The sequence below is a fragment of the Syngnathus leptorhynchus genome, chromosome 9, assembly GCF_054491065.1.
Source record: "Syngnathus leptorhynchus isolate UIUO chromosome 9, UIUO_Slep, whole genome shotgun sequence".
In the NCBI taxonomy this organism is placed as follows: Eukaryota; Metazoa; Chordata; class Actinopteri; order Syngnathiformes; family Syngnathidae; genus Syngnathus; species Syngnathus leptorhynchus.
In genome coordinates this window covers 13018698-13042495 of record NC_141203.1, presented here as the reverse complement: position 1 = coordinate 13042495, position 23798 = coordinate 13018698, and the positions used below count along the sequence as shown (strand labels likewise).

At 47.4% G+C, this 23798-nt stretch overlaps 6 protein-coding genes across 7 annotated transcripts in view; 3 read left to right on the top strand and 3 right to left on the bottom strand.

The window, feature by feature from the left end:
- The window catches only part of adarb1b (adenosine deaminase RNA specific B1b), a 38764-nt gene extending 32657 nt beyond the window's left edge, over window positions 1-6107 (bottom strand). For both annotated transcript variants that reach the window (XM_085920108.1, XM_085920110.1), the window contains exon 1: window positions 5783-6107. The gene's annotated coding sequence lies outside the window, so the exon portion shown is untranslated. The remainder of the gene's footprint in view (window positions 1-5782) is intronic.
- Window positions 6108-6477: 370 nt separating this feature from the next.
- Window positions 6478-7429, bottom strand: LOC147051351 (olfactory receptor 6E1-like). Its single transcript, XM_085920111.1, has one exon. The coding sequence runs from the start codon at window positions 7427-7429 to the stop codon at window positions 6497-6499; it is 933 nt and encodes a 310-aa protein (XP_085776237.1). The 3' UTR covers window positions 6478-6496.
- A 766-nt stretch (window positions 7430-8195) lies between these two features.
- Window positions 8196-9604, bottom strand: LOC147051350 (olfactory receptor 6E1-like). Its single transcript, XM_085920674.1, has one exon. The coding sequence runs from the start codon at window positions 9584-9586 to the stop codon at window positions 8654-8656; it is 933 nt and encodes a 310-aa protein (XP_085776800.1). The 5' UTR covers window positions 9587-9604; the 3' UTR covers window positions 8196-8653.
- A 1449-nt stretch (window positions 9605-11053) lies between these two features.
- LOC147051349 (uncharacterized) lies at window positions 11054-12794 on the top strand. The gene is made up of 6 exons (XM_085920431.1): window positions 11054-11294; window positions 11357-11517; window positions 11781-11997; window positions 12094-12197; window positions 12285-12422; window positions 12504-12794. Exons 1-6 carry the CDS (start codon window positions 11184-11186, stop codon window positions 12604-12606), a joined length of 834 nt encoding a protein of 277 aa, XP_085776557.1. The 5' UTR covers window positions 11054-11183; the 3' UTR covers window positions 12607-12794.
- A 304-nt stretch (window positions 12795-13098) lies between these two features.
- On the top strand, window positions 13099-15524 carry LOC147051348 (creatine kinase, testis isozyme-like). The gene is made up of 8 exons (XM_085920220.1): window positions 13099-13249; window positions 13832-14019; window positions 14084-14238; window positions 14313-14445; window positions 14537-14708; window positions 14780-14903; window positions 14987-15176; window positions 15248-15524. The coding sequence occupies exons 2-8, from the start codon at window positions 13842-13844 to the stop codon at window positions 15424-15426; spliced, it is 1131 nt and encodes a 376-aa protein (XP_085776346.1). The 5' UTR covers window positions 13099-13249; window positions 13832-13841; the 3' UTR covers window positions 15427-15524.
- A 237-nt stretch (window positions 15525-15761) lies between these two features.
- Window positions 15762-22110, top strand: ube2f (ubiquitin-conjugating enzyme E2F (putative)). Its single transcript, XM_085921125.1, has 10 exons — window positions 15762-15992; window positions 16728-16911; window positions 16988-17017; window positions 17389-17454; window positions 18740-18807; window positions 19002-19072; window positions 19175-19232; window positions 19311-19343; window positions 19466-19528; window positions 21279-22110. The coding sequence occupies exons 2-10, from the start codon at window positions 16797-16799 to the stop codon at window positions 21327-21329; spliced, it is 555 nt and encodes a 184-aa protein (XP_085777251.1). The 5' UTR covers window positions 15762-15992; window positions 16728-16796; the 3' UTR covers window positions 21330-22110.
- The last annotated feature ends 1688 nt before the right edge of the window (window positions 22111-23798 follow it).

The following is a 23798-nucleotide window of genomic DNA, read 5'->3' as shown; positions in this document are numbered from 1 at the left end:
GCCGTCAGCATCCCCGGGGCCAGCGGGGAGCGTTAAGTGACTTGACGTGGGGCGCCCAGTTCCCTCTTCTCATCTCCTCCATTTCTCCTTTTGTCTTTCTCATCCATATGGCAGATTCCACCCCCCTTGCCCTGCTGCACACTCCATTGAAATGGCCTCTTTCTCTCCCACACGCACACACAAACCAACCCACCCACGCTTGCTTGCACAAGCGGGATCCCGCATGAGCCGTGTCTTATTTACGGTTCGATTATAGCCGAGCGCCCTGCAGGACGCTGGTGCTCTTTGGCCCGCCTCCCTTTCTCCTTATGCCCAGATGTTGCAGCAATAATTGCTTGAAAGCCGTTTGGCTTGTAAAAATGTGTGTTTTGTTGTTACAGGAAAGCTGCAGCAGCGCTGAGCTGAGCCTAGCCCGCCCGATACGCAGAAAAGGACCCCCGTGGGTCAACAACTATTTAGTTTAAATACAGCTGCAATTTTCAAAGTTGACAAACACGCAAACGCACCTCCTAAAGTACGGATAGCTTGCGGGTGGAGAAAAAAAAAAAAAAAGCTCTCCGGCGAGCGTGCGCACTTCCATGCAACAAGGTCATAAAATGAGTGAGCGGGCGCAACCCCCGGGAGCCGTAACACAGCACTACAAAATAAAAAGAGCTGAGTAATAGGGCGGCTTAAAAAAAAAAACACACACACACACACACACACGACAATGGTGCAGCTGCAGCAGCAACATCAGCATCAGCAGCAGCACTGCAGCCCCATTCCACCGGAGGATGCAACCTCGCTCGGCGGCCGCTCGTAAATGCGCTAGGATGCGGGAATCCTCGGAGAGGTACCATCCGTCTCCTTAGTAGCGACTGCGAAGTGAAGCCAGACTTCATTTGATGATGACTAAAAAAATGCTAGAACATGGTGTTCCGATGCAGGTACAGATTGTTCAAGAGTGACATAACGGGGTGACAATAAAACACAGCACTATCTTTCAAAGTGGCAGAAAAATGCACAATTTTGAGCGCTGGCTATCACTTTGAATCATCCATTGTCTTTAGATCATCATGAGACATCCATTGGTTGGAAAGCTAACAGGCAAAAAATGTTTTTATATCTGTTGTTATTAGTTTTGTTTCCATCTGAAAAACTGCTCGGTTGCCTTACAAGACCAGCATGAAGTCATAAAGGAAGACGTTACGTCCTACAGTCCAGTTTGAAGAAAGAGCAAGCCTTTTATCTGCCTCCAATCACAAAACGTGCTTCTACCGCTGCCGCAAAGGTTGGAAACCAAGTCCGAGTCTGCGAGCCAGAGACGAAGACGGCACGGCACGGCACGCAGGCAGCCAGGCGCTCGCTCACCCAAAACGACCCGATATGGAGGCCTCGCTGGGAGCTGTATGCGGTAATTATGGCCATCTTCATCTTGAATATGTGACAATTCTTAGCGTCTCGGTGAAGAAAGGTAAGCCACAACAACGGCTTGAAACTTCTCAGGCCCATTGTGACGTTTGTCGCTAAAACATTTGTACATTTTGCCGGCTCGCCAACCACCGCGGCGGCTTCTGTATTGCCCGGAGGCGGAACAAATCTGGACCTGTTTTATAGAAACATAGGGATTAAATTAAAATGTTCCCAGTCAGTGAGCACAGTAGACAAATATGCCTCCATAGACGTGCAGCATCTGTCTGGAGCTCTGCTGCCAAAGACCTCGAACGACGGTTAGCGTCGGCCGAGCTGGCGTACAAGCTAGCGTACAAGCTAGCCCAGAAAAAAACAAAACAAAAAAAAAACAGTGCCAGGGTATTATAAACCTTATCAAAGTAACAGCCTATTGCTTCATATGAACAACTAACGTGATATTTATAATATTGACGTTTGACGGTGCCCCGGCGGAAACCGGTTTTAACCAGATTTGATGTGAGCCTTCTTCAAGAACTCCTGAGTAATTGCTTTGGCGAGAAAGCCATAGATACGAGAGCCGTTTGACCTTGGTATTTGATCGTAAAATTTCCAATCTAATTCTTCACTAACGCAAAGTACAGAGAGGCCACCTTTGAAGGAACCCTTTCACGTCCTCGCAAGAACTATCGGGGGGGGGGGATCGTCGGTCAAGGAGGAAACCGACGTACGTGCTGGAAAAACACAAGTAGCCGTAACAGAGACAAAAAAATATAGTCTGTGAAGGAACTGAACCCTAAAATAACATTATGCTTTTCCATCATGGAGGACATTTAGCCAGCAGGCATTGTGGTTAATTGATTTCTATGAGGCTATCTGAGAATGCTGAGGTTTGGCCTCTTCGACCTTAGTCAAAACATGTCATTGGATAGATGGCAGCTACATTAAAGCTTTCAAACGTGAGTGCCGGCCGGCCGTCACAGACACCATGAAATACATCATGGCCACTCATTTTCCTCCATGCCATAGCCGAGTTACCTTGTTAGACGAAAGTGACCTTCGTATTATTTGTATAGACATTTGTATCAAAGCCAAAACGAGCTTCAATTTCATAAGCTTCTCAGGAATGAATATTTGTAAACAAACAGAGCAGAAATATGATTTATCTTATGCAAAGAAGATTGGATAGGACTTGCTGTAATATTTGTAATAAAAATATAATTATATAAAATAAGTCTAAAAAAAAAATAGAGAATGACGGAGATGCATGTACATGTACACACACACACACACACACACACACACACACACACTAGTGGATAGCAAGAGACCTTCACGGGCCGTCGCGACAGGTGACGGGGTCGGCATACGGCATCCCGACAGGTTGAAGATCTCATCCGCCACGTGCAGCGGGCGTGCCACCGAGCGCGGCGCACGTTTTATCAAAGCCGGCCAGGGTTACTCTTTGAGCGACAGCGAGTAGCCACGGGCAAGGCTGCGGTGGAGCCAAGACTGCTCTTATTCACCATTTTCACGACGGAAACCTGCACCCAGCCATTTTCATGCTGAAGAACAACAACAAATATTCACCCCCACGCACGCCACTGATGCATTTTTGTACCTTCAAAGAATGTTGCATAACCTTGCATAGCAATGGAAGAACAAGAACAACACATTAGGAATGAGCCATCGGCTCACTCCCACTTTTCCAAGGCCAATTTTTTAAATGCTCATCAAAAAAACGACGTGCTCCATCCACGTGAAGAAAATAGAAAACATTTGGAATTTACATTGTCCAGCTTCCCTGGTAAGCGTTCATCAATCAACATTCACCTGGAATGGTCGCCAATCGCACCTTGGACTGTAGCAATCGTGACTTTGAGTGTGTATGGCTTTGAAAGGCGGGGCCTAATCCGGTGAGTGACATGGGTGTCAGCAAATTAGCCGCTTGTTTACGTGACTCACATTGCACTTGAGCTTCTTTTCCAAATGTGAAATGATCCCAAATTTTGGACATTTTGTTTTTTACACAATTACTGAGTGTAGCAATTTTTTTTGGGGGGGGGGGGGGTAGAAATTGCAACGCTTCGACCACCGTTTTGAAAATCTATTTAATTTATTTTAACAACTGCTGGCAGTCCTATAATATAACATATAGTGGCTGTCCAAGCGTGTGTGTGTGTGTGTGTGTGTGTGTGTGTGTGTGTGTGTGTGTGTGTGTACACAACACTGACTCTAATGTCACATCTGTGCAGTGATGCTAACGTCACGCGGCACGTGCAATTCGCCCTTTCTCGTACTTTCGCCGAGAACTCCGGATGACTTAAAATAGGTACGGGGCGGGCCCGACGCGGACACTTGGACGAGCGTGTACTTTACTTGTATTTATAGCTTTGCCCCCCCCCCCCCCCTAAAGTAAGAGTGATGCATTATGCATAAGCCAGTGCCTCACAAGTGCGTCTAACGCATGAATAAGGGCCACAACCTGCGGCTCGCCATAATTTGGTGGCACGGCTGATGGAGCGGCATTGATGCGGCCGTCCCGAGGGTAGCCAAGAAGTCACGCGAGCTGGGGTCACGCGGCGTCATTTGCACTAGCCCCTCCGACTCTTGCTTTTGTCCAAATTCATAGCCCAATGTCCAAACGAGTCTCATCACAGACGAGAGACAAGTGAGGACCAGAAAGACTTGCCGCACTTCCCCGACAGGAGCAAGGAAGATTGCTTTCGCTCAAGGTTCTCGCTGGCTCGCTCGCCCGCTCGCTCTCTTGCGTGGCCTACTTTGTTAGTCTGATGAAGCAAGCGCTCTCAGCAGTTTCAGCGGCAAATGGCATGAAAAAGAGCTCTTATTCCCTTGTGCAACGCAAATGCTGAGAGCGCATGAAAGCCTAAAATGGAGTGGGGCAAATGCACTCCTTTCAACTTTGTTACTTTTGACGGAGCCGCCACGATAGCCAGCCAAAGTCGTCCGACATTTTTTTTTGTTCAGACGGTCAAACCGGAGCTTTTCAGATCTAACTCCAGGAAGACGTGCGGCGAAGTGAGGAAATCCCACCCCCGCCGTCAAGTCCCTGAGGTTTTTCTTCATCCACGTGCAATACGGCTTTGCAAATGTTGTGGAGTAGGACTCGGTTCCTTACTTAGCAATGCCGCATCCATCAAGGCTAAAACAAGCACGTCTTGGAGGCAGGGGCCATATGGATGGATGGAGAGCTCTGTCCACGGGGGTGGGGGGAGTGGGGGGGTCTCATCCCGTTGCCTCCGGTTATGTACGACACTTAGATTATAAGAGACTCGCCCTCGTGGCCAGCTACGTTAGCTTGGCCTCTTGACTGCCACTGCTTGGATTTGCCAACATACAGCCGAGGCACCCTCGCGGCAGTGGTGTGTGTGTGTGTGTGTGTGTGTGTGTGGGGGGGGGGGGTCAAAACTCACACGCACACAGTCCACATCAGCAAGGTCAGCAAGGTCAGCAAGGTCAGCTGTAAAATTATTTTGTACAACATATGAGGGTAACTTTGCTTTGAGAAGCTACATCTATAAATATTTGATAACAGATGACTCAGCAGGAAGGAGCAAAATGTTTAATACCGTTGCGGGCTAACGGCAAGTTGACGTCGTACAGTGCTCGGCTCTCGCTTTTGCAAGCCGTGGCTCATATCGAGGATGTCGGGTCGCTCAAATGTCACGAGTGGCGTCCCGTAAAATAAAACAACAGAGTGATGACAAATATCCGGGGAAGTGTGAGGCTGCCGTGCTAAGCGCTCATCACTGCTCGCACCATCCAGCAAAGGTCAGACAGGATTCCGAAAAAAAATGACATCTCTAATTCATAAATCTATATCACTTTGTCTAATAATATTGGAGTATGCAACCCCAAAAAAACCCCAGCAAGACAAGCGACTGCATGCTCACAATAACAAATCACAACCGGGCCCAACGTCACGGGGTGTTTAACCCCCCCCCCCCCCCCCCAATATCGGTTCTTCCCTGTCTCTAATCTAATCTAATTTAATCTAATCTATGGTAGTGCATCGAAGACATCATCTGACGGCACACTGCGGCGAACACCTGCATTAACACCCCCCCCCCCGATGTGTTGCAACAACAACTGCGCGAGAGCTTTCCTCGGTTGACCGAGCACGATGCGGTAGATCGGCAGCCAAGCTGCCAAGCAGCGCTGTCAGGTACAACCGAAGGGACACGACAGCCGCCTCGCGTTTTTTGTGTGTGTGTTGGTTTGTTTATTTTTTTTTTTTTGCCACTCAGGATCGTTCCGCCCTCCACAGCCACCGTAATGTTTGCACCCGCAAATGCGATCTTAAATAAGGATCGTGTGGTATTGCACAAAGACACACAAAAGAGACGCTATTCGCAGGCGGCTTGGTACTCACAGATCTTCACCGTGGTTCCCCTTCAGGGTGAAAACAAATAGACAGACGTCTGGAAGCCTGCCCGCCTGCCTGCCTGCCTGCCTGCCCGCCTGGCTGCCTGGCTGCAGGCGCGTCGTCCGATCCGACGGTGGCGTGGAACGCAGAAGGAGCGAGGAAGCTTGGAGTGCTTGTCGGCTGGAGATCGCATGTGCGGTAGTGTTGGACCTTTGACTGGACGTGCCGCAGCAGTGGCCGCACGACTGAAGAGGCTGACTGCCTGGCTGCCTGGATAGATGCGGGCGGGCGGGCGGGTGGGCTGACGGACGGACGGCCTTCTTCTCCGACGCTGTGGCTCCGCGGGTCGGAGAACTCGCTGGATGTTGCGGTGCACTAGCGTCACCAAGTGACGCGGAGTGTGCTTCTTTTTTTTTTTTTTTTTTCCACTCCGTGCCAGAAACATGCATGGTCTGTTTCATGAAGATTCCGTACAAAGGCGTAAATGTGAAAAAGAACAACTTTATTCTTGTCATGAATACAAAAAAAAAGAAAAGTAAATAAATATGATGCCATATTCTAATGCATGTAGATGACTCTGTATAAATCGTTATGGGAAAGTGAATTGCAATCAGCATAGCAAATATTATATTCAACATTGTTCCGAGTTAAATCATTTTCACGGTATTACTTTTTGTCTTTCCTTGACAAAGGCACCCTTCACAACAGTCTCATCTCCATCTAAAAGCTGCGGATCTTCTTTTTGGGGTGAAAAAGGCCCACGATCCTCTTGCGGATGAGTGTCAGCTGCAGCCCGTAGATGAGCGGATTGAAAATTGGAGGAATGAGTAGAAACTCGATGGCCATAAAGTTGTTCAAGTGTTGCGACACGTCGGTCGAACCGAATCTCATGTACAACAAATCCAACAACACGGTGGCGGTGTAAGTGATCAGGCAGATGGCGTGCGGCATGCACGTCTGCTTGAACTTCTTCCACATCTGCCTGGACGAAATGCACATTTTGATCAGATACCCGTAAGAGCAACAAACAAAGAGGAAATGACAAAAATAAAAGGTAACGTTCAACGAGGTGACGACGGTGTGGGATCTGGGTGGCGAGCAAATGACGTTGACCACCATCTGGTTGACGCAGTAGAGCCGGTTGATGCGAGAGCCGCACAGCTTTTTGCCCAAGATGCTCGCCGTGTTCGTAAACATACAAAAGAGAGGCATGAACCAGGAGAAAAACACAAAGAGGGACACTCTCTGCCTCGTCATGTAAGATTGATAAACCAGAGGCCGACACAGGGCCACGTACCTGTCGTAAGCCATCAGCGCTAAAATGGAGAAATCGTACGTATTGGACGAGTGTATGACAAAACCCTGCAGCAAGCAGCCGGCGTAAGAAATCACATGAGACGACAGGAGGTCCACCAGGAACTTGGGGTAGAAGCCCACCGACCCGTACACGGCATTGATGCATAAGTTACACAGAAAAACATACATGGGCTTGTGGAGCTTCTTGTCAACAAGGATGACCACAATTATGGTGAAATTACTCAGCAGGATGATCAGGTACCATAGCAGCACAAGCACAAAAAGGATTAGCCTCTGGACAAATGGGAAATTCAAACCAGAGAGAGTGAGCATTGTGACACTGGAGACATTTTGCATGGTAAACAACCTGGACACAGACGCAGCAAATTACCTCATGACACAAATGCAGGCAGCCGGGAGACGCGCGTCCGCTCCGCCAAAGCAGCGTACGCGCCACCGGCTAGTTAAAGGCACGGCGTGACCTTTGGGACCCGAGCCGACCAATGGTTGCCTGTCACGTCGACGCCCCAACGACTCGGTGGATGTTGGCCTTTCGTCAAGCCTTGGACGAGCGCTCTGCTCTGACTTCAGCCAACAGGGACGCGACGATGCCAATCAAAAAATCAAACTGTTGCATGTTTGCTTTCTGGGTCACGCAAACGTTTTGATGCTTTTTTCGGGTGAGTCAAATGAAGTCAGGATAGCCGTTTTTCTATTGAAACACTTCTTTTAAACACTCACCAATTGTAACTGAGCTAATCTTTAATTGACGGCTAAAATATGCGACTGTCTCGGTCCACAGGTGCAAAATTGGAATTATTTTTGCTGTCCACCAGCTGGCGCTCATGGCCCAATTTGAAACTGTGAGGCCATGCTTAAGAATCACTGGAAATTGGTCACAACGATGTCACCCGCAAGCTGAGCCGTGATTGGTCGCAACCCGAGCCGTGATGTCATTTTCAGTCGACAGCTAGAGACAAGACGGCCGCCCCCCGAGATGAATGAAAACGAGTGGATGGTGCCATTTTATTCAAATTCTACAAAGGTAATATTTGTCAAAAGAGCTTTTTTTGACTAATAGTAGACAAAATAGTAAAGACAATTTTTGACTTGATGTCTTCTTTAATGAATCATTCCGTCTCCATGTGCTCCTTCATTAAATATGTGAATGCAAGTGTGAATGGTTATTTGTCTCTACCGGTGTTGTCATCTTCCTCAAACATAAAAAATGATTTCTTGCTTTCAATCCAATTTCAAAACGTCAAGATTTTCAAATCAATATTAATCAAGCGGACAAAACAGACAATTGACTTTGTCGAGATATAAGCATTGCCATTGTTAGAATAAAAAACTAAAATTAGGCAACAGTTGGCATTGTGAAAGGCATTCTCCTGCGATAAACACATTGGAATCATTCAGTGACTAATATAAACCAATTTTCTACTCAATTCTACTTTCTTTAAATGAACCTGGAAATGACATTAGGTGTAAAGGATATTCTGGGTTGGCTCCAAGTCAAATCATCTTATTTGTGTTCTTTTTGTCTTCCTTAACAAAAGCCTCTTTCCGTCTCATCTCCATCTAAAAGCTGTGGATCTTCTTTTTGCTGTGAAAAAGGCCCACGATCCTGTTGCGGATGAGTGTCAGCTGCAGCCCGTAAATGAGCGGATTGAAAATTGGAGGAATGAGTAGAAACTCGATGGCCATAAAGTTGTTCAAATGCTGCGACACGTCGGTCGAACCGAATCTCATGTACAACAAATCTAACAGTATGGTGGCGGAGTAAATGACCAGGCAGAGGACGTGCGGCATGCACGTCTGCTTGAACTTCTTCCACATCTGCGTGGACGAAATGCAAATTTTGATCAGATACCCGTAAGACCAACAAACAAAGAGGAAATGACAAAAATAAAGCGCAATGTTGAACATGGCGATGACGGTGTGGGATCTGGGTGGCGAGCAGATGACGTTGACCACCATCTGGTTGACGCAGTAGAGCCGGTTGATGTGAGAGCCGCACAGCTTTTTGCCCAAGATGCTCGCCGTGTTCGTAAACATACAAAAGAGAGGCATGAACCAGGCCAAAAACACAAAGAGGGACACTCTCTGCCTCGTCATGTAAGACTGATAAACCAGAGGCCGACACAGAGCCACGTACCTGTCGTAAGCCATCAGCGCTAAAATGGAAAAATCGCAGCAATTTGACGAGTGTATGACAAAACCCTGCAGCAAGCAGCCGGCGTAAGAAATCACATGAGACGACAGGAGGTCCACCAGGAACTTGGGGTAGAAGCCCACCGACCCGTACACGGCATTGATGCATAAGTTACACAGAAGAACATACATGGGCTTGTGGAGCTTCCTGTCAACAAGGATGACAACAATAATGGTGAAATTACTCAGCAGGATGATCAGGTAGCACAGCAACACCAGCACAAACAGGATTATTCGGTACGCAAATGGGAAATTCAAACCGGAGAGAGTGAGCATTGCATCAACGGAAACATTTTCCATCCTGAACAAGGTGGACACGAGTGAGCAGGCACCCGGGAGACGCGCGACCACCCCTCCGAACGAGCGTGCGCGCCGCCGACTAGTTATAGGCTTTGGGAAGAGCACGGCGTGACCTTTGGGACCCGAGCCGACCAATGGCTGCCCGTCGGTCACGTGGACGCCCCGACGACTCGGCGGACGTCGGCCTTTCGTCAAGCCTGCTCTGACTTCAGCCGACAGGGACGCGACGCTGCCAATCAAATACAATTATTTTGATTGTGCAATCAAATATTAGGAGTTGAGCTCTTATTTCCAGTGTCACATAAAGTGTCAGGACGAAGCTGAATACCTGTTCCAAGCGTTTTCCTCCTGTCATCCTGTCATTTTCCCTGCGTTGCCATTAAGGCCCCATTTGTAGCGTACGTCCGAGGTCTTTGAATGGAGTTCCTTTTTGCTCATTCTGATCCACTCCAACCATGCAATGTGATCAATTCCGAGCTGACGTTACATTGGATCAGAACAACTCATTTACAGCCACGTGGCGTGCGTACATCGATGTAAATGACGTATTTCATGAAGACTGAGTTCAATCGCCCGTTTAGCAAAATAGTTGCCATTGTTTAATATAATAAATATAATAAAGAGAAAGGCATGGATACATACTTCCCTTTGGTCTCGATACCTTTTTTTTTTGTGATTGATTTGATGTGACTCAAAGTCAGGTCTGAGAATGTCAGCAGCTAAAAATGTAGGTCTTTGTTTTTTGAAGAAAGCGACTCCAAGTGGTAATGAACAGGAATTTTTCATTTCATGTTAATTTAACTCCAAGTGTTAATTAACAGATATTTTTTTTCATCTCATTTTAAATGAACGAATGTGTCATATTCGGTTGCTGTTTTGCTTAAATGGTTTGACTTGTTTTGAAAACAGTTCCTCGATATCATTTCAGTTCTGATAGATATTTATATTGCGTGAGTGAGGTTAAAGCAAGATCAAAGCTTCTACTACAATTAAATGTAACTACAAGGCAAACACAAACAGATGATGACAAAATACTTCTATTCATAGACACTCCAAAGTGGATGGATGGTCAACAGGTCATTATTTGTCCCTATCGCTATCCCTCGAGAACAATTAGTAGCAAAGTGTTCTCGTGGGGCACTCGACAATAACAAACATGTTTTTCACTCCGACAAATTGTTCAGACGACTCATCAACAAACCCTGATGATGATGATAAACACGATTCGTGCGTGGTGCGCATGCGCGCCACATCACGGAAGCCTTCCGTTCACACATTTGATTTTTGGAACGTGAACCATTGACATAAAAAGATATTTAACAATCCGATTTGGGCATTGTGACTTCCAGTGTGAAAGTAACCATGGCTTGGTGTTGTCTGCAGCGTTCCACGATGACACGCAACAACAAGAAAATAGGACGCTTTCCCTTTAAAGGCGCTCATTGTAAATCATTACAACGGGGCCTCCCAGTTCAATGGGCCCAGTTACTGCCTTTTTGTTTCTGTGCTTCTTCGTACATGTGACCTGAATATTGAGCGCGGTGGTCTTCCAGTCTCCGACGCGGAGTTCTAAAGCAGTGAAATCTTTCTTCTGGTCATGGCTCACCGTCTCTTTGAGGGCAAAGATCATGCCGCTTCTTACTGGAAGTACCGAGTGTCCCCGTCGGATCAGCTGATCCAGCATGTGATTACATTTGTGGAAAAACAGGTAGGCGTCAAAATGCGCACACCTTTTGCATTTGTGTTGGCAAATGGCAATGTTTTGGTTAGAAAGGCGGACCCTTGTCGCTTGCCGTGGATGTGGGCTGCGGCTCGGGGCAAGGTACGGTGCTGCTGGCCAAACACTTTGCGTCCGTGGTGGGCACGGACGTGAGCCCCGCCCAGCTGGAAGTGGCTTTGCAGCACGCTCAAAAGCCAAACGTCACTTACAGGTAACTTCAAGTCAGATTGGAATGTGAAAATGACAAGCCCAAAGTTTTCATGTCAAATGTCACCATTTGTCCCTTGCTTAAAATCAGCTAGTATCTTTTTCTGTGAAATGCAATCATCAGGTAAACAAAGCAATCCCAGTCAAGAACCAGTTCACGACTCTCACTCCTACCAGCAACCCTGATGAGAAATGCTGGGATGGATGGCAGCGTCCTGAATGTTCAAGGTGTTTTTTGTCTATGTGTATGGATGGTTGCACCTTCAGACATTGCGTGGCTGAGGAGCTCCCGTTTGCTGACAGCTCAGTGGACCTGATAACGGCCATGTCCGCCTTCCACTGGTTTGACAGACGGCGCTTCCTGCATGAAGCCCACAGGGTCCTGAAGCCTCACGCTTGCCTGGCTCTGCTCAACTACACTCTGGATATGGAACTGGACTACCCGGGTTGCTGCCTGCAGTCCCTCAACCAAGTTTGCAAAGAGGTGAGTTGTTTTTTTTTTTTTTTGGGTCAACGTCAGCCAACAGTCCCATTGGTCTTCTGTGAATCTTCATTGCGCTTGTAATTTGCTCTTCTTCAGTTCTACGAGGCTTTGCTCCCCTATCGCAGTCCTCATCTCGGTGGAAAAACCATTGAGTTGTACCGGGAGGCCTACAATTCCATCCCTTACGCTGACAAAGAGTGGTAAGCGTTCAGCGACCACGAAATAGGCGCGGTCTTCTCGCTACCCGGAACGGGAGAAGCCACATTGTAGATGATTTGCCACTGCAGGTGCGAGAACGTGTGGGTGAAGACTCCCATGCCCCTCTGCAGCTTCATGGGCTTTGTGGAATCATACTCCAGTTATCAGACTCTACTGAGGGAAGACCCTCAAAAGGCAGAGAAGCTCTCGCAGGACATTTGCCAAAGGTGACTTTGACAGATCAACCGGTGGTGACATCGCAGCCATGTTTTTAGAAATTCTTTTCTTCCCCGCCTTCCTCTCTGCAGGTTGATGTCCATCATGAAGGTGACCTCCGCAGAAACAATAGTGGTGGTGGCTGTCAAGTATTTCTACCTGCTGGCAAGCAAAGATGGCCCAGGCGACATCTAGACAAGGAGAAGCGTGCGTGCTTCATTGTAACACGTTCAAAAGTGTTTTTTTTTTTGTTTTTTTTGAGGAATTGTCGGTTATTGTGGCAATTAAATGAATTCATACATCCTCATTTGTGGTCTGCGCGAGTCAACAACTCGAACTTTTTGTATATACAAATATATCTGATCCAAAAATGAGATCTGGAAAAAAATATAGCACAATATTGTAAACTGCCGCAAGAGGGCGACATTGTATTGACTTTTCCTCATTTAGCGTCTGTCAATAAATGAGGCATGCGGCCAGATTATTATTTGACAAAGCCCCTTTAAACAAACCATGTCAAATGTGCGCTTGCTTGCGCGACAAGCGTGACGTCACTCAGGAGAGGAATTGAATGAAATGAATAAACAAACCCGAACGTCACGCCGAGTGCGTTTAGAGAAAAGCGCCGCACAAAAACTCGTTGCGTTGCGCTCGTCACCTTTGAGAGCTTTTGTCACGTCATGAACACAACACGCGCCCCTGTGATGCAAAGCGCGTCCGACGGCGTCGAGCTGGCCCCAATAATATAAAGCCAGACTTTTTTGCTCCGGAAAAAAAATAGTTGTGTGCGAGAGCATCTTCACTATTTCATCGATCTTCCGAAGTGTTGCTGAATCGGGTAAGTGAGAAGAACGACCCCTTTCAACTTTTCACATGGATGGACAGGAAGGAGAAAGTCATTGTTGAAATTGAGCATACAGGTGCATCGCTAATGCTCTACATTTACTTTTTTAAACAAATCCAATAAAATATGAATAAATAAATAAATAAATAAATGAATAAAGTAAATATAAAAATGTGTATGCTAAATGTGATTATTTAGGAAATATTTGATTAAAATTAATGCTCATTCAAAAAGTGAAAAAAGAAAATAATGCATCCAAAATATTTCTAAAGTTGCTGAAGACATGTTCAGCTTTAAAATGTCCAAAAGTACATTCTTGACGAAAGCGAAATCAGCAACGTCGAATGCAATTTTTATGAAGTTGTTCATATTTGAATTTGTATACAACCAGCTGAGAAAAATAGTTAATTCAAGAATTTTCTATTTTGTGGAGTAAAGCTAATGACATCATACAAACATACATTCTTTGTGACTTCATCACTTTGGTTCCAAAAGGCCTTGATGCATTTTATGGTTGACCCACAAGCATGTCATTGGGCTTTCAAGGCCAAGCTAACCTGTTTGGCTGGCGTTTAGCTCTGAAGGAATGGCCAACCGCAAGAAGAGAGGGCTGACGGCCACCGACGAGTTCCCAGATCTCAGTCAGCACAAGAACCACATGGCCAAGTTCCTGACTCAGGAGATGTACGCCACGTTGAAGGAGAAGTCCACTCGCAGCGGCTTCACCATCGACGGCGTCATTCAGACCGGGGTGGACAATCCCGGTAAAACCTTTGGGATTGCCAAGCGCGCTGCGACTCTTTTGGATGACTCATTTGGTTCTTGTAGGTCACCCCTACATCATGACCGTGGGCTGCGTGGCCGGCGACGAAGAGTCCTACGACGTCTACAAAGACCTCTTTGACCTGGTGATTGAGGATCGACACGGTGGCTACAAGTCCACAGACACGCACAAGACTGACCTCAACCCGGGCAACCTGCAGGTTGGTGGAGTTTTCTGACTGGCAGTTGAAAATGAAAGAATCACTTGGTACCTTTGTTTGCACCCCTCGTCTAGGGGGGCGATGACCTGGACCCCAACTACGTTCTCAGCTCCCGTGTCCGAACAGGCCGCAGCATCCGCGGCTTCTGCCTGCCGCCGCACTGCTCCAGAGGAGAGAGGCGTGCTTTGGAGAAGCTCTCCATCGAAGGTCGGGGCCGCTCGCTTTTAAAGTCTGGCCCGCTCGCTTTTAAAGTCTGGCCCGCTTTGTCAACGATTTTGATTGTTTTCTTCGTCTTCAGCGCTGGGTTCTCTGACTGGAGACTTTACCGGCCAGTACTACGCCTTGAAGAACATGTCGGAGGCGGAGCAGCAGCAGCTGATCGATGACCATTTTCTGTTTGACAAGCCCGTGTCCCCCCTGCTGCTGGCCTCCAGGATGGCCCGCGACTGGCCCGACGGCAGAGGAATCTGGTGAGGAACCGCCGGGCGAAAGTCTCGTCCCGCAAGTTTCTTGACTTGAAATCGAGCTTCGCGTTCCAAAGGCACAACGAGGGCAAGACCTTCTTGGTGTGGGTGAACGAGGAGGACCATCTGCGCGTCATCTCCATGCAGAAAGGAGGCAACATCAAGGAAGTGTTCACCCGATTCTGCACCGGACTGGCCGAGGTGTGTCGACCGGAGGTTTTTGTGGCCGGCCGGGGCTTAGCGACTCAACTTTTTGCTCCCCCGCCCTGCCCCGCCTGTGATAGATCGAAGCCAGGTTCAAAGAGAAAGGCCGCGTCTTCATGTGGAACGAGCACTTGGGCTACATCCTGACCTGCCCCTCCAACCTGGGCACCGGACTGCGCGCCGGCGTACACGTCAAGCTGCCAAACTTGGGCAAGCACGCCGAATTCGAGGAGATCCTCAAGAGGCTGCGTCTCCAGAAACGTGGAACCGGTACCGGCAAATCGTCTCTTTCGCCCACATCTGCTGCTTCAACTTAGTACTCAATGCGGTCTGTCAATCAGGTGGCGTGGACACCGACGCCGTGGACGGCGTCTTTGACATCTCCAACTCGGACAGACTGGGATTCTCTGAGGTGGAGCTTGTGCAGATGGTGGTGGATGGTGTCAAGCTGCTGGTGGAGATGGAGAAGGTGTTGGAGAAGGGGGAGGCCATTGATGAGATGATACCCAACCAGAAGTAGAAAACCATTTTGATTTTTTCTGTCCCATATTTGTTACGACTACTATCATGAATGCAGTTTCTGTTGGGATGGACTTGAAATAAAATGCTCAAAACGTCTCGTGTTATCACAACTCCTTTGAACGACTTAGCCCTGTCAAGTAAAGCAAACATGGAAGAAATGCATTTGGGTTTGTAAAAAACAAATTTATCAAAGCTGTATTTTTTTTCCTCAGGAAAACTTTCATCAGAGGGTGGACGTGATTTATAAGAAAAATAGGGATTTGAATGGAAACGATTTGCGGCATGAATATGGCGGAACTTTTATTCTCCTGCCTTTTCTAGCCGGAGCGACATGTTGTGCGGACATGAGCGCACTTCCGCTCCCCATGATACCGGAGAGAAGTTCTGACAGCTGAGGTTCCACTCGGGTCATCCCCAGCCCCGGCCCCTTCCCCAAAATCACCCTTTGTCATCATTTGCATTCGTGAACGCCTCAATTAATCGCCGAGTGGACTTTGGGCGAGTGAGCGAGCCGGGGGGCGTCCGATAATGCTGTAGCAGGGACTGCTAGCTTCGATATTACAGGTAAACAACGTCCGGATAACGCAAGCTAACAGTGCCGGTCAGCTGGATAGTTTTGAAAACAACTTGAAAAGAAGCATTTGAACAACTCCAAAGTAGGCGGTCTTGTATTCGCATCTTTTGCTTTCAGTGGGGGAGCCATTAAGTGTGACACGATCATGAGCTGGGGAAATGATCTTGGCTAGTTGTGGTAACTACATAGCTATTAGTGACACAACTGTCAAGGCACATTGCATTTCTTTCCGCAATGAAATGTCCCAATAACATGAACCCGGTCCAGTAGAAAGACTTTAGACTTAGAAAATTGATCATCGGAAGTGATCTATAATTGATTTGGGAAATGTGTTCCTGGTTTTGCGACATGCTTTCGTTGATCCGACGCAGACGTACCCTGTGTTGTTTATAATCATAACAACTTTCGAATCTCATTTGTGGCTATTTCTATAGAACATTTGCATCTTGATGAGATGTGGCAGCAAGTAGAATTTAGAAAGACACATTGGTGTAGGCTCCAGTTCACCCTGCCACCCCAAAGTGAATGGCTTCATATAGTAACACCATAAACAATGCACTTCTAGTTTATTTCATGAACTTGTTCAAATCTCCAGCGGCGATTATGCAATATTATCAGAAGGCGCAACGCTGCCCTGAGGGCAACCACAGGTGACCTGGGCTCAGAGACCCTGATTCAAAGGATTCAAACCGATGATGTTGTGCGTGTCATTCACACTGTGACAGGCGTTTGAGCGGCGGGACGGGGCTGGGCCGGGACGGGACGGGCGGAGCACAGCAGCGCCTGCAGTAGCCATGCTGACGCTGGCCAGCAAGCTGAGGAGGAATGACGGCGGGCAGACGAGCCGGGCCGGCGGAGTCTCGGACGCCACCCTCAGGGTCTCTATCAGGGACCGTCTCCTAACCAAAGGTTTGCTTTTTCTCATCCGGGCAAGTTCACCAAGCGCTCTTTGGCTGCACTAACTGTGACTGTCGTCTCTCCGCAGAAGTTGCCGAACTTGAAGCCAATCTTCCTAGTAAGTTGGGATGTTATTTTTGCCATTTGAATACTTTCATGTGGGTAACGTGTCTTCAGAATGACTGCAGTAGTCAGTCTTGGTTATGTTCCGTCAATGTGCCTTTGGAGGGCCCAATTTGAATTTCGAAACTGTCAGTGGTTCATGTGAGGGGAAAAATGGCTGGTGGCATTTTGTGCTATTCGGACATCGGTGTTGTAGAGGCGACTTCAATCTTTCATGGCTCATAGCGTCTCTCAACAAATGATATAGTAAAGGTCCTTGAACAGCAGGGGGTAGTGTGGAGCTGCTTTGAAACTCAGCCGCCACTTGTGTTTGGAAAAATGCTTTGGGGGTCTAAATGCACACCACCAATTGTTTCCCTCTTCCAGGTACATGCAAAGCCAATTTCCCAGATGAGGACAAGTTGCACCATTTTCAGCTGGCCGTGTCTCCGGGTAAGCCCCGTCGACTTCACGTCCTCATCGGTGCGATCAATTGACATTTGGTCATACCTGGCTGCCGTCTATATCCCTTGCAAATTGCGTTTTGAGCATTGTAAGATTTTCCACAAAGTGGTGCGCTCGCACACACACACACACGCACGCACGCACGCACGCACGCACGCACGCACGCACGCACGCACGCACGCACGCACGCACACACACACACACACACACACACACACACACACACACACACACACACACACACACACACACACACACACACACACACGCATGCTCTATCTGTGAGTCATCAGTCTCCCTGTCGCCCCAATCGTTGGGGTCCTTCCAGCTAACTTTCACAAAGGCCTCGGTAAGCAAAAATCCATGGCGAAAAGCAAAGATCGGCAATTATAGCAAAGGTCCGCTGTCATTTTTCTTAAGTGAATCCGATAGTTGGGGTTCCCAGAGGAAGATTTGTTCACTTATTCAAAGCTACGGCCTCATATTATTTTTGTTATATTTATGAAACAAAGTAGTAATCAAAATGCTTGTGTTCTCTAACATGAATTGCTAATACGTCAGGCCCAGAATAGTCTCGCAACATAACGAATGAGGACACCTTGGAAGAACGACTATTTGTGAATTCCTCAATTAATTGTTCATGGAGCGTCGCGCTCGGTGGTGCTCGGCAGCCGTGACAAAAGAATGCAGGAGTCGGCAAAAAAAAAAAAAAAACATTTGTGTAATGTCATCCCCACTTGAGTCTGCCTTGGGCGTGAGTGGTTCTTTTTTTTTTTCTTTTCTTTTTTTTTCTTCCCCAGTTGCTTTTAATTAACTGGAGCCTCTTGCAAGCAGATTTCACGTTTCACTTATTGTCTCACTTATTTCAAACAAAAAGATGACTGATCATATTTTCAGTGTGACAATGAACACCAATACAAAATTCCTCATCTGTTCCAAAATAGCTCCATGTGCGTTTTCTTTCCTTGAAACCTCATAAGATTTTCAAGCGCTTGCCTCGCGTGCAAAATGAAATGAAAGTAATTCCAAGAAGTCAGCCAAAGACAGCGCCCGCCGCCTGGACCTGTTTGTTGTTTCATACATACAAAGAGACATAAAAGATTCAAACGCTGGCCGTGCCGCTTAAAACTCAGAAGCCCGCTTGAATCCTGAAACTTGGATTTGGATTCCAATGAATTTAAGCGCAAGATTAACCTAACCGTTGAGGTCAATGTCACAATGCATATGTTCCGCCTATGCTGTCCCCTCAATTCATTTGTGCTTCTGCTCGCAGATGAAGGCTACTACCAAAGTGGCAGGTTTCACTTTGAAATCAATGTGCCCGAAGCCTACAACATGGTGGTGAGTGCGCCCGTCGTCTCGTCCGCTCATCGTGCCTGAATGAAGAAAATTGATTTCATGTGATTGCAATTTGAGCAAAGTGAAAAGGAGGAAAAAAAAACCCAAAAAGAATTTCCAATGACATCTCATTCCCACATGAAGCAAAATGTGAAAGCACACTGTAATGAGCCCACGTGCTCCGTTTGCTGTCACAGCCTCCAAAGGTGAGATGTCTGACCAGAATATGGCATCCAAACATCACAGAGAATGGAGAGATCTGCCTAAGGTAGGAAATGGAACTTTCAAGACATAACTCAAAGCACGGCACATAAACGGCGCCATCTGTCTGTCTGCCTGTCTGTCTGTCTGTCTGTCTGTCTGTCTTCAGCCTTCTGCGTGAGCATTCGATTGACGGCACAGGGTGGGCCCCCACCAGAACCTTAAAGGTAAACAAACTCGTCATGTACAAGCCAAAACTTGGAGGGATTATTTTTGAACGCAATCTTTTTTTTTTTCCCCCCTAGGACGTGGTTTGGGGATTGAATTCCTTGTTCACTGTAAGTTTTTATTTGTTTTTATTTTGCTGTATGCCATCTGAGAAATATTAGCCACTTGAAAAGCTTCGAGTGTTTCATTACTATTGGCACATTCATTGTATTTTCTCTCTCGTCCGCCTCAGGACTTGTTGAATTTTGATGACCCGTTAAACATCGACGCAGCGGAACATCATTTGAGAGACAAGGTAAGTGGGTTCGTGCTGCCGACAAATGGCGTCCTCCGTTCACGAGCCCCTTTGTTTGAGCTTAACGTCGAGTTTTGAGCGAGCGTCTCGGCCGGCCGCTGTCGCGGTGAGACGGATGCACAGCTGGTGCGAGCGAGGGAGGCAGGCGCAACAATTTGCAAGTCAAAGCAGCACTCAACGCCACCTCGGGAAATTCAATAGCGGAACCCAATGCGGGACTTTTTGGATGTTTGCAGGAAGTGCACTTTGCTATTCATGAACTCGCCTGCTGGCCTTTTTTTTTTTTCTTTGAAACTTTCCTTTCAGGTACTTGCATTTGCACTCTCCTTCACATGCCACAGATGGAGAAGGAAACGGGAAAGCGGCGATTGGTGTCGGGGAATTATGTTCAATCGGAAGCTCAAAGAGGAGCAAATCATGTTGTCGATTGTCCTGGAAGGCAGGACGGGACCTTGCCGACTCGCGGGACTGCGCAGCTCATGCGTAGCAAATTCTTTCTCGCCCGTCGACTCTCCAGCGGCTCGGCCTCGTCAGTCGATAGTCCGTCACGTCGCCGCATCGACTTACTGTGTGGCTCTGCCGCCGGTCACCGCAACCTGACGGGATTTGCGCACGGGAGTCAGCAAAAAAAAAAAGAAGCAAACACAATGTGAAAATATGATTCAGCCTTGTCATTTACCGAGTTCTCTGATTTGTTTCCCAAGGCGTTATCGAGCTTTTCTTTGCTGTGCTTGATATTCCACTTTGTTGCCGTTGTTGGAGAAACACTTTCTGCCCAAAGGCGGCTAAAAGATAATGAAGACAAGCGTGTGACTGGAGTACTGCCCCAAACTTTTTAATAGACTGCAGTGTTTCTTCAAGCTAATGAATGGCCAAGTCAAGCTGGAAAGGTTTTTTTTTTTTCTTTCTTCTCTCATCCCCAAGTGGGAAACTAATGATCAGTCTTTTTTTAATTGACTTATCTGGGATCCTTTTTCAGCACGGTGGGCTGGCTACCAGGTGAAAGGCAAAGGGGAAGTTTCATTTTGAAAATGAGCTCAGCTCCTCTCCGGTCGGTGGGAGAGGAGAAAACACCCGCTCCGAGCGAGCTTGGCTCCTCTCCACGGTGTCCGAGAGCCAAGAGCAATTGGATTTTCACGAGATGTCCTCTGGCCGGGGACATCACAACTCACGCAATTAAGTTGTCACTGGCAGCTTTCCAGCACATTGTGCGAGCCCATCCGTCCTTTCTCGTCTCGCAATCCGCCGGTTACTATGTCCCACTTAATGGTTGTTTCTACTGATGACTTTGTGGAGCTGAGCATGATTCGAATGCCGTGCGCTTACTTGGACTTTGGAGGTGAATGTTTGCATTGTGGGAGAGAGCGTAGGGGACGTGATGCAAGAAATGGCTCACAAGTTCATTAAGCTTGCCGCTAACACAATGAGGTCGCTCCACGAAGTCATGCGCTAACAACTCGCTCGAAAAGTAACACCTTCTGAAGTAAGAGATGACAAGACTTTGGCCTTTCATATGCTCCAAAGGCTTTCTTCAGATTTCATAAAAGGCTTCTCTCTCGACTCATTACAATGACGACTTTGACAGCAATGGTGGAGATGCTCTTGTGTCACGTTCCAGTTAAATGCCAATTCAAGTCAAAGTGCATCAAATTATTCTCATGAAATAGACAGAAGGAAGGAATGATGAGCACTTTGTGTGTTGAGCTCCCCCTGCTGGTTAACGACATATTGCGTCTTTGTCTGCTTTCAGGAGGATTTTCGCAACAAAGTTCAAGATTACATCAAGCACTACGCCAGATGATAGCCGAGGCATCGGGCCGCAGCGAGTGTGCTCGCGCTGCTCGCTCCACCTTTGCCTCGGCTTTTCTCAACACTGAATGGGCAGCGGCCGGTCGTCTCCAACGTCTCGCCGCGTTGGCCTTCATCGCAATAAACCTCCACGCAAACCGTCATGGGAAACACAACATTTGAGCAAGGACACAAAGCTTTATGCTTTTATTATTCTTCGGGAGGTGACGGCGACACGCCGGCCCCGCGCCGCTGCTAGCTTGACAGCCAACATGCTGCGAGCCAGCTAACGGCCGCTCTTCAAGTCTGTCTTTTTGTGTTTGTTTTTGCTTCCGAGTAATGAATTAAGAGGTTGAATCATGTATGTGCGTGCTCAGTTCCCAGTGCCTGCAGTGTTTGTGTTGGCAGAAAGAAAAAACAAAATGCATGTGAGTTGACACCATATCATGGAAAGACATTGACACCTCCCGTGCTGCGCGCTAGCAAGCCAGACAGCGTTTGAATGATCAGCAACGTAGCGTCCTCAGCTCTTGTCCTGTCCTGCACACACACAAACACATTTGGATCTGCTTTTTTTTTTTCCTTTTCTTCTTTTTTCTTGTCGTTGACGTCTATGTGCAAAATGGGAGACTTGTCACATCTTGTCATTGCTATTTTAACATTTCCCTCCCCCCATGAGTCTCACAAACTGCGAAAATGTATCACTGAGGAGAGGATAAAAACACAAAAGAAATGACTTGGGCAGTCGTACTCCAAGGGCAACAATAAATGACCTGCAAGTGTTTTCCTCCAAATCTTTACTATCATTATGACGGCGCGGTACGAATTTGGGTTACGCCTGGATTTTTTCGAGCCTTCAAGCGACTAACGTGACTTTTGGTGATCCGCACAGCACCTCTACAATACCAATGCACAGATGCACTTGCTTGTTTGATTTCACACTTAGAAGCTATTAAAAAGTCACATTTTCATCATGTGTCCCATTTAAGATGGAACATTCATAAGGTAGATTCCAATCAAAATCATTGTTGTGTGTGTCTAGATTTGAGCCCTTCTGCTAATGTGGTCAGTCACATATGTTAGCGTCAGGCCGGCTGTCAGGGAATTCGCCCGTGTCAGAGCCAACATTTTGGCCCGTGACAGCGAAGGCTGACAGCCAGAGCACACAACCAGACTAACGAGAGCTCCATCACTTTTTTTTCTTTTTTTTTTTTTTTTGCACTCCCCCCTTCTGACTTTGCCTTATAAAATGAAGAAAAAAATGCCCTTCAACCAAAATCCATCCATTCTCCACTTGGGAAGCAGCTTTTCCAACTTTGCTTGTTTTTGCCCGTGAAGAATTAATGAGGGGTCCAGCCGAAAGCTCCAAAAGGACTTGTGAGGACAGCAAAGCCGCCAAAGCCATCAAGGACCTGATTAATGGGCTGCAACGAGGTCTCATTTGTTAGCCCGACCGACGTTAGCGTGCAGCCACAAGAAGAGCTCAGACAACACACGCCTTCAAAAGGGGACATGGCGTCATCATGAGTGACTTGGTTGATGCTTTTTGGATCCAGCCTTGTTGCCATAGTAACCTCTCCAAACTGTTCCTTTTTCTCATGGAGGCATCTGGCTGGAGTTTCTAATGAGGGCCAGCGGATGGACTGATTCCTGCTGATGCCAATCTCGCCGACCTTATTAGTTATGTCAGGCATCCCCGAGGCCAGACAGTCACATATGAATCACATGTCAGACTCATCTTTATGAACACGGGCACTTTGTGCTCGTGTTGTCTTATGAATTTTTTTCTTCTTCTTTGCGTTTGTTGTAGTGACCTGGTGGGCGTCGTGCGTACGCTTGCCGCGCGTTCCCTCGCCTGGCGCCGTCTCGTTGCCAGGCCTCATTTTTCTGCGCGCCAACTTGCTTTCATCCGACACGCATTGTTGTTTCCAGCCTGCATCCAATTGCGCCAAACGACGCGGCGGTGGCTAACAATGACCTAGCCGTGTGATTGCTATCTTACAACTGCAACAAAACTCAAACTCATGCAAAAATAGCCAAATCATGGACTCCCCCGACATATTGGATTCATTTGAATACATTTTCACACTCACTGTACATGCAAAGGTAAAGGTTAGCCAGGTTTTTACATGATTTCATCAATATGAATTCAAATGTAATGAAAAGTCACGATGCGGCGTCTAACCTTAACCGTGGCAATTTGAGCACAAGAAAGGAAAATGATGTCGATCGGTGTGAGTCCATGTACAATATGTCCGTCCGTCCATCCGCTTTAGTAAGTTGCAGAGTAAGTGGCTCTCCATTTGCTTTGTTGTGCTCGAAAGGCTGACTGCCCACGCCGGCGCTGCGGCCGTGGGCGGGCGGCTTCTGCCTCTCCTTTGGTTGTTTTAGCTCGCCAGCCAGCCAGCCGGCAAAACACAAAAGACCTGGCGTCAGACGTCAGGCCCACAGTAACGCAAACATAAACAAAGACATCATTCAT

What these genes read in the sequence shown, in the direction of transcription:
- LOC147051348 (XM_085920220.1), top strand. Translation starts at nt 13,842, where the DNA reads ATGGCCAACCGCAAGAAGAGAGGGCTGACGGCCACCGACGAGTTCCCA. An exon ending in TCTGCACCGGACTGGCCGAG is followed by an intron (nt 14,904 to 14,986) that starts GTGTGTCGACCG and finishes CGCCTGTGATAG; the next exon opens with ATCGAAGCCAGGTTCAAAGA. An exon ending in TCTCCAGAAACGTGGAACCG is followed by an intron (nt 15,177 to 15,247) that starts GTACCGGCAAAT and finishes TCTGTCAATCAG; the next exon opens with GTGGCGTGGACACCGACGCC.
- ube2f (XM_085921125.1), top strand. Translation starts at nt 16,797, where the DNA reads ATGCTGACGCTGGCCAGCAAGCTGAGGAGGAATGACGGCGGGCAGACG. An exon ending in CCCCCACCAGAACCTTAAAG is followed by an intron (nt 19,233 to 19,310) that starts GTAAACAAACTC and finishes TTTCCCCCCTAG; the next exon opens with GACGTGGTTTGGGGATTGAA. An exon ending in GATTGAATTCCTTGTTCACT is followed by an intron (nt 19,344 to 19,465) that starts GTAAGTTTTTAT and finishes CGTCCGCCTCAG; the next exon opens with GACTTGTTGAATTTTGATGA.
- LOC147051351 (XM_085920111.1), bottom strand. Translation starts at nt 7,429, where the DNA reads ATGCAAAATGTCTCCAGTGTCACAATGCTCACTCTCTCTGGTTTGAAT.
- LOC147051350 (XM_085920674.1), bottom strand. Translation starts at nt 9,586, where the DNA reads ATGGAAAATGTTTCCGTTGATGCAATGCTCACTCTCTCCGGTTTGAAT.
- LOC147051349 (XM_085920431.1), top strand. Translation starts at nt 11,184, where the DNA reads ATGGCTCACCGTCTCTTTGAGGGCAAAGATCATGCCGCTTCTTACTGG. An exon ending in AAGCCAAACGTCACTTACAG is followed by an intron (nt 11,518 to 11,780) that starts GTAACTTCAAGT and finishes TTGCACCTTCAG; the next exon opens with ACATTGCGTGGCTGAGGAGC. An exon ending in TCAACCAAGTTTGCAAAGAG is followed by an intron (nt 11,998 to 12,093) that starts GTGAGTTGTTTT and finishes GCTCTTCTTCAG; the next exon opens with TTCTACGAGGCTTTGCTCCC.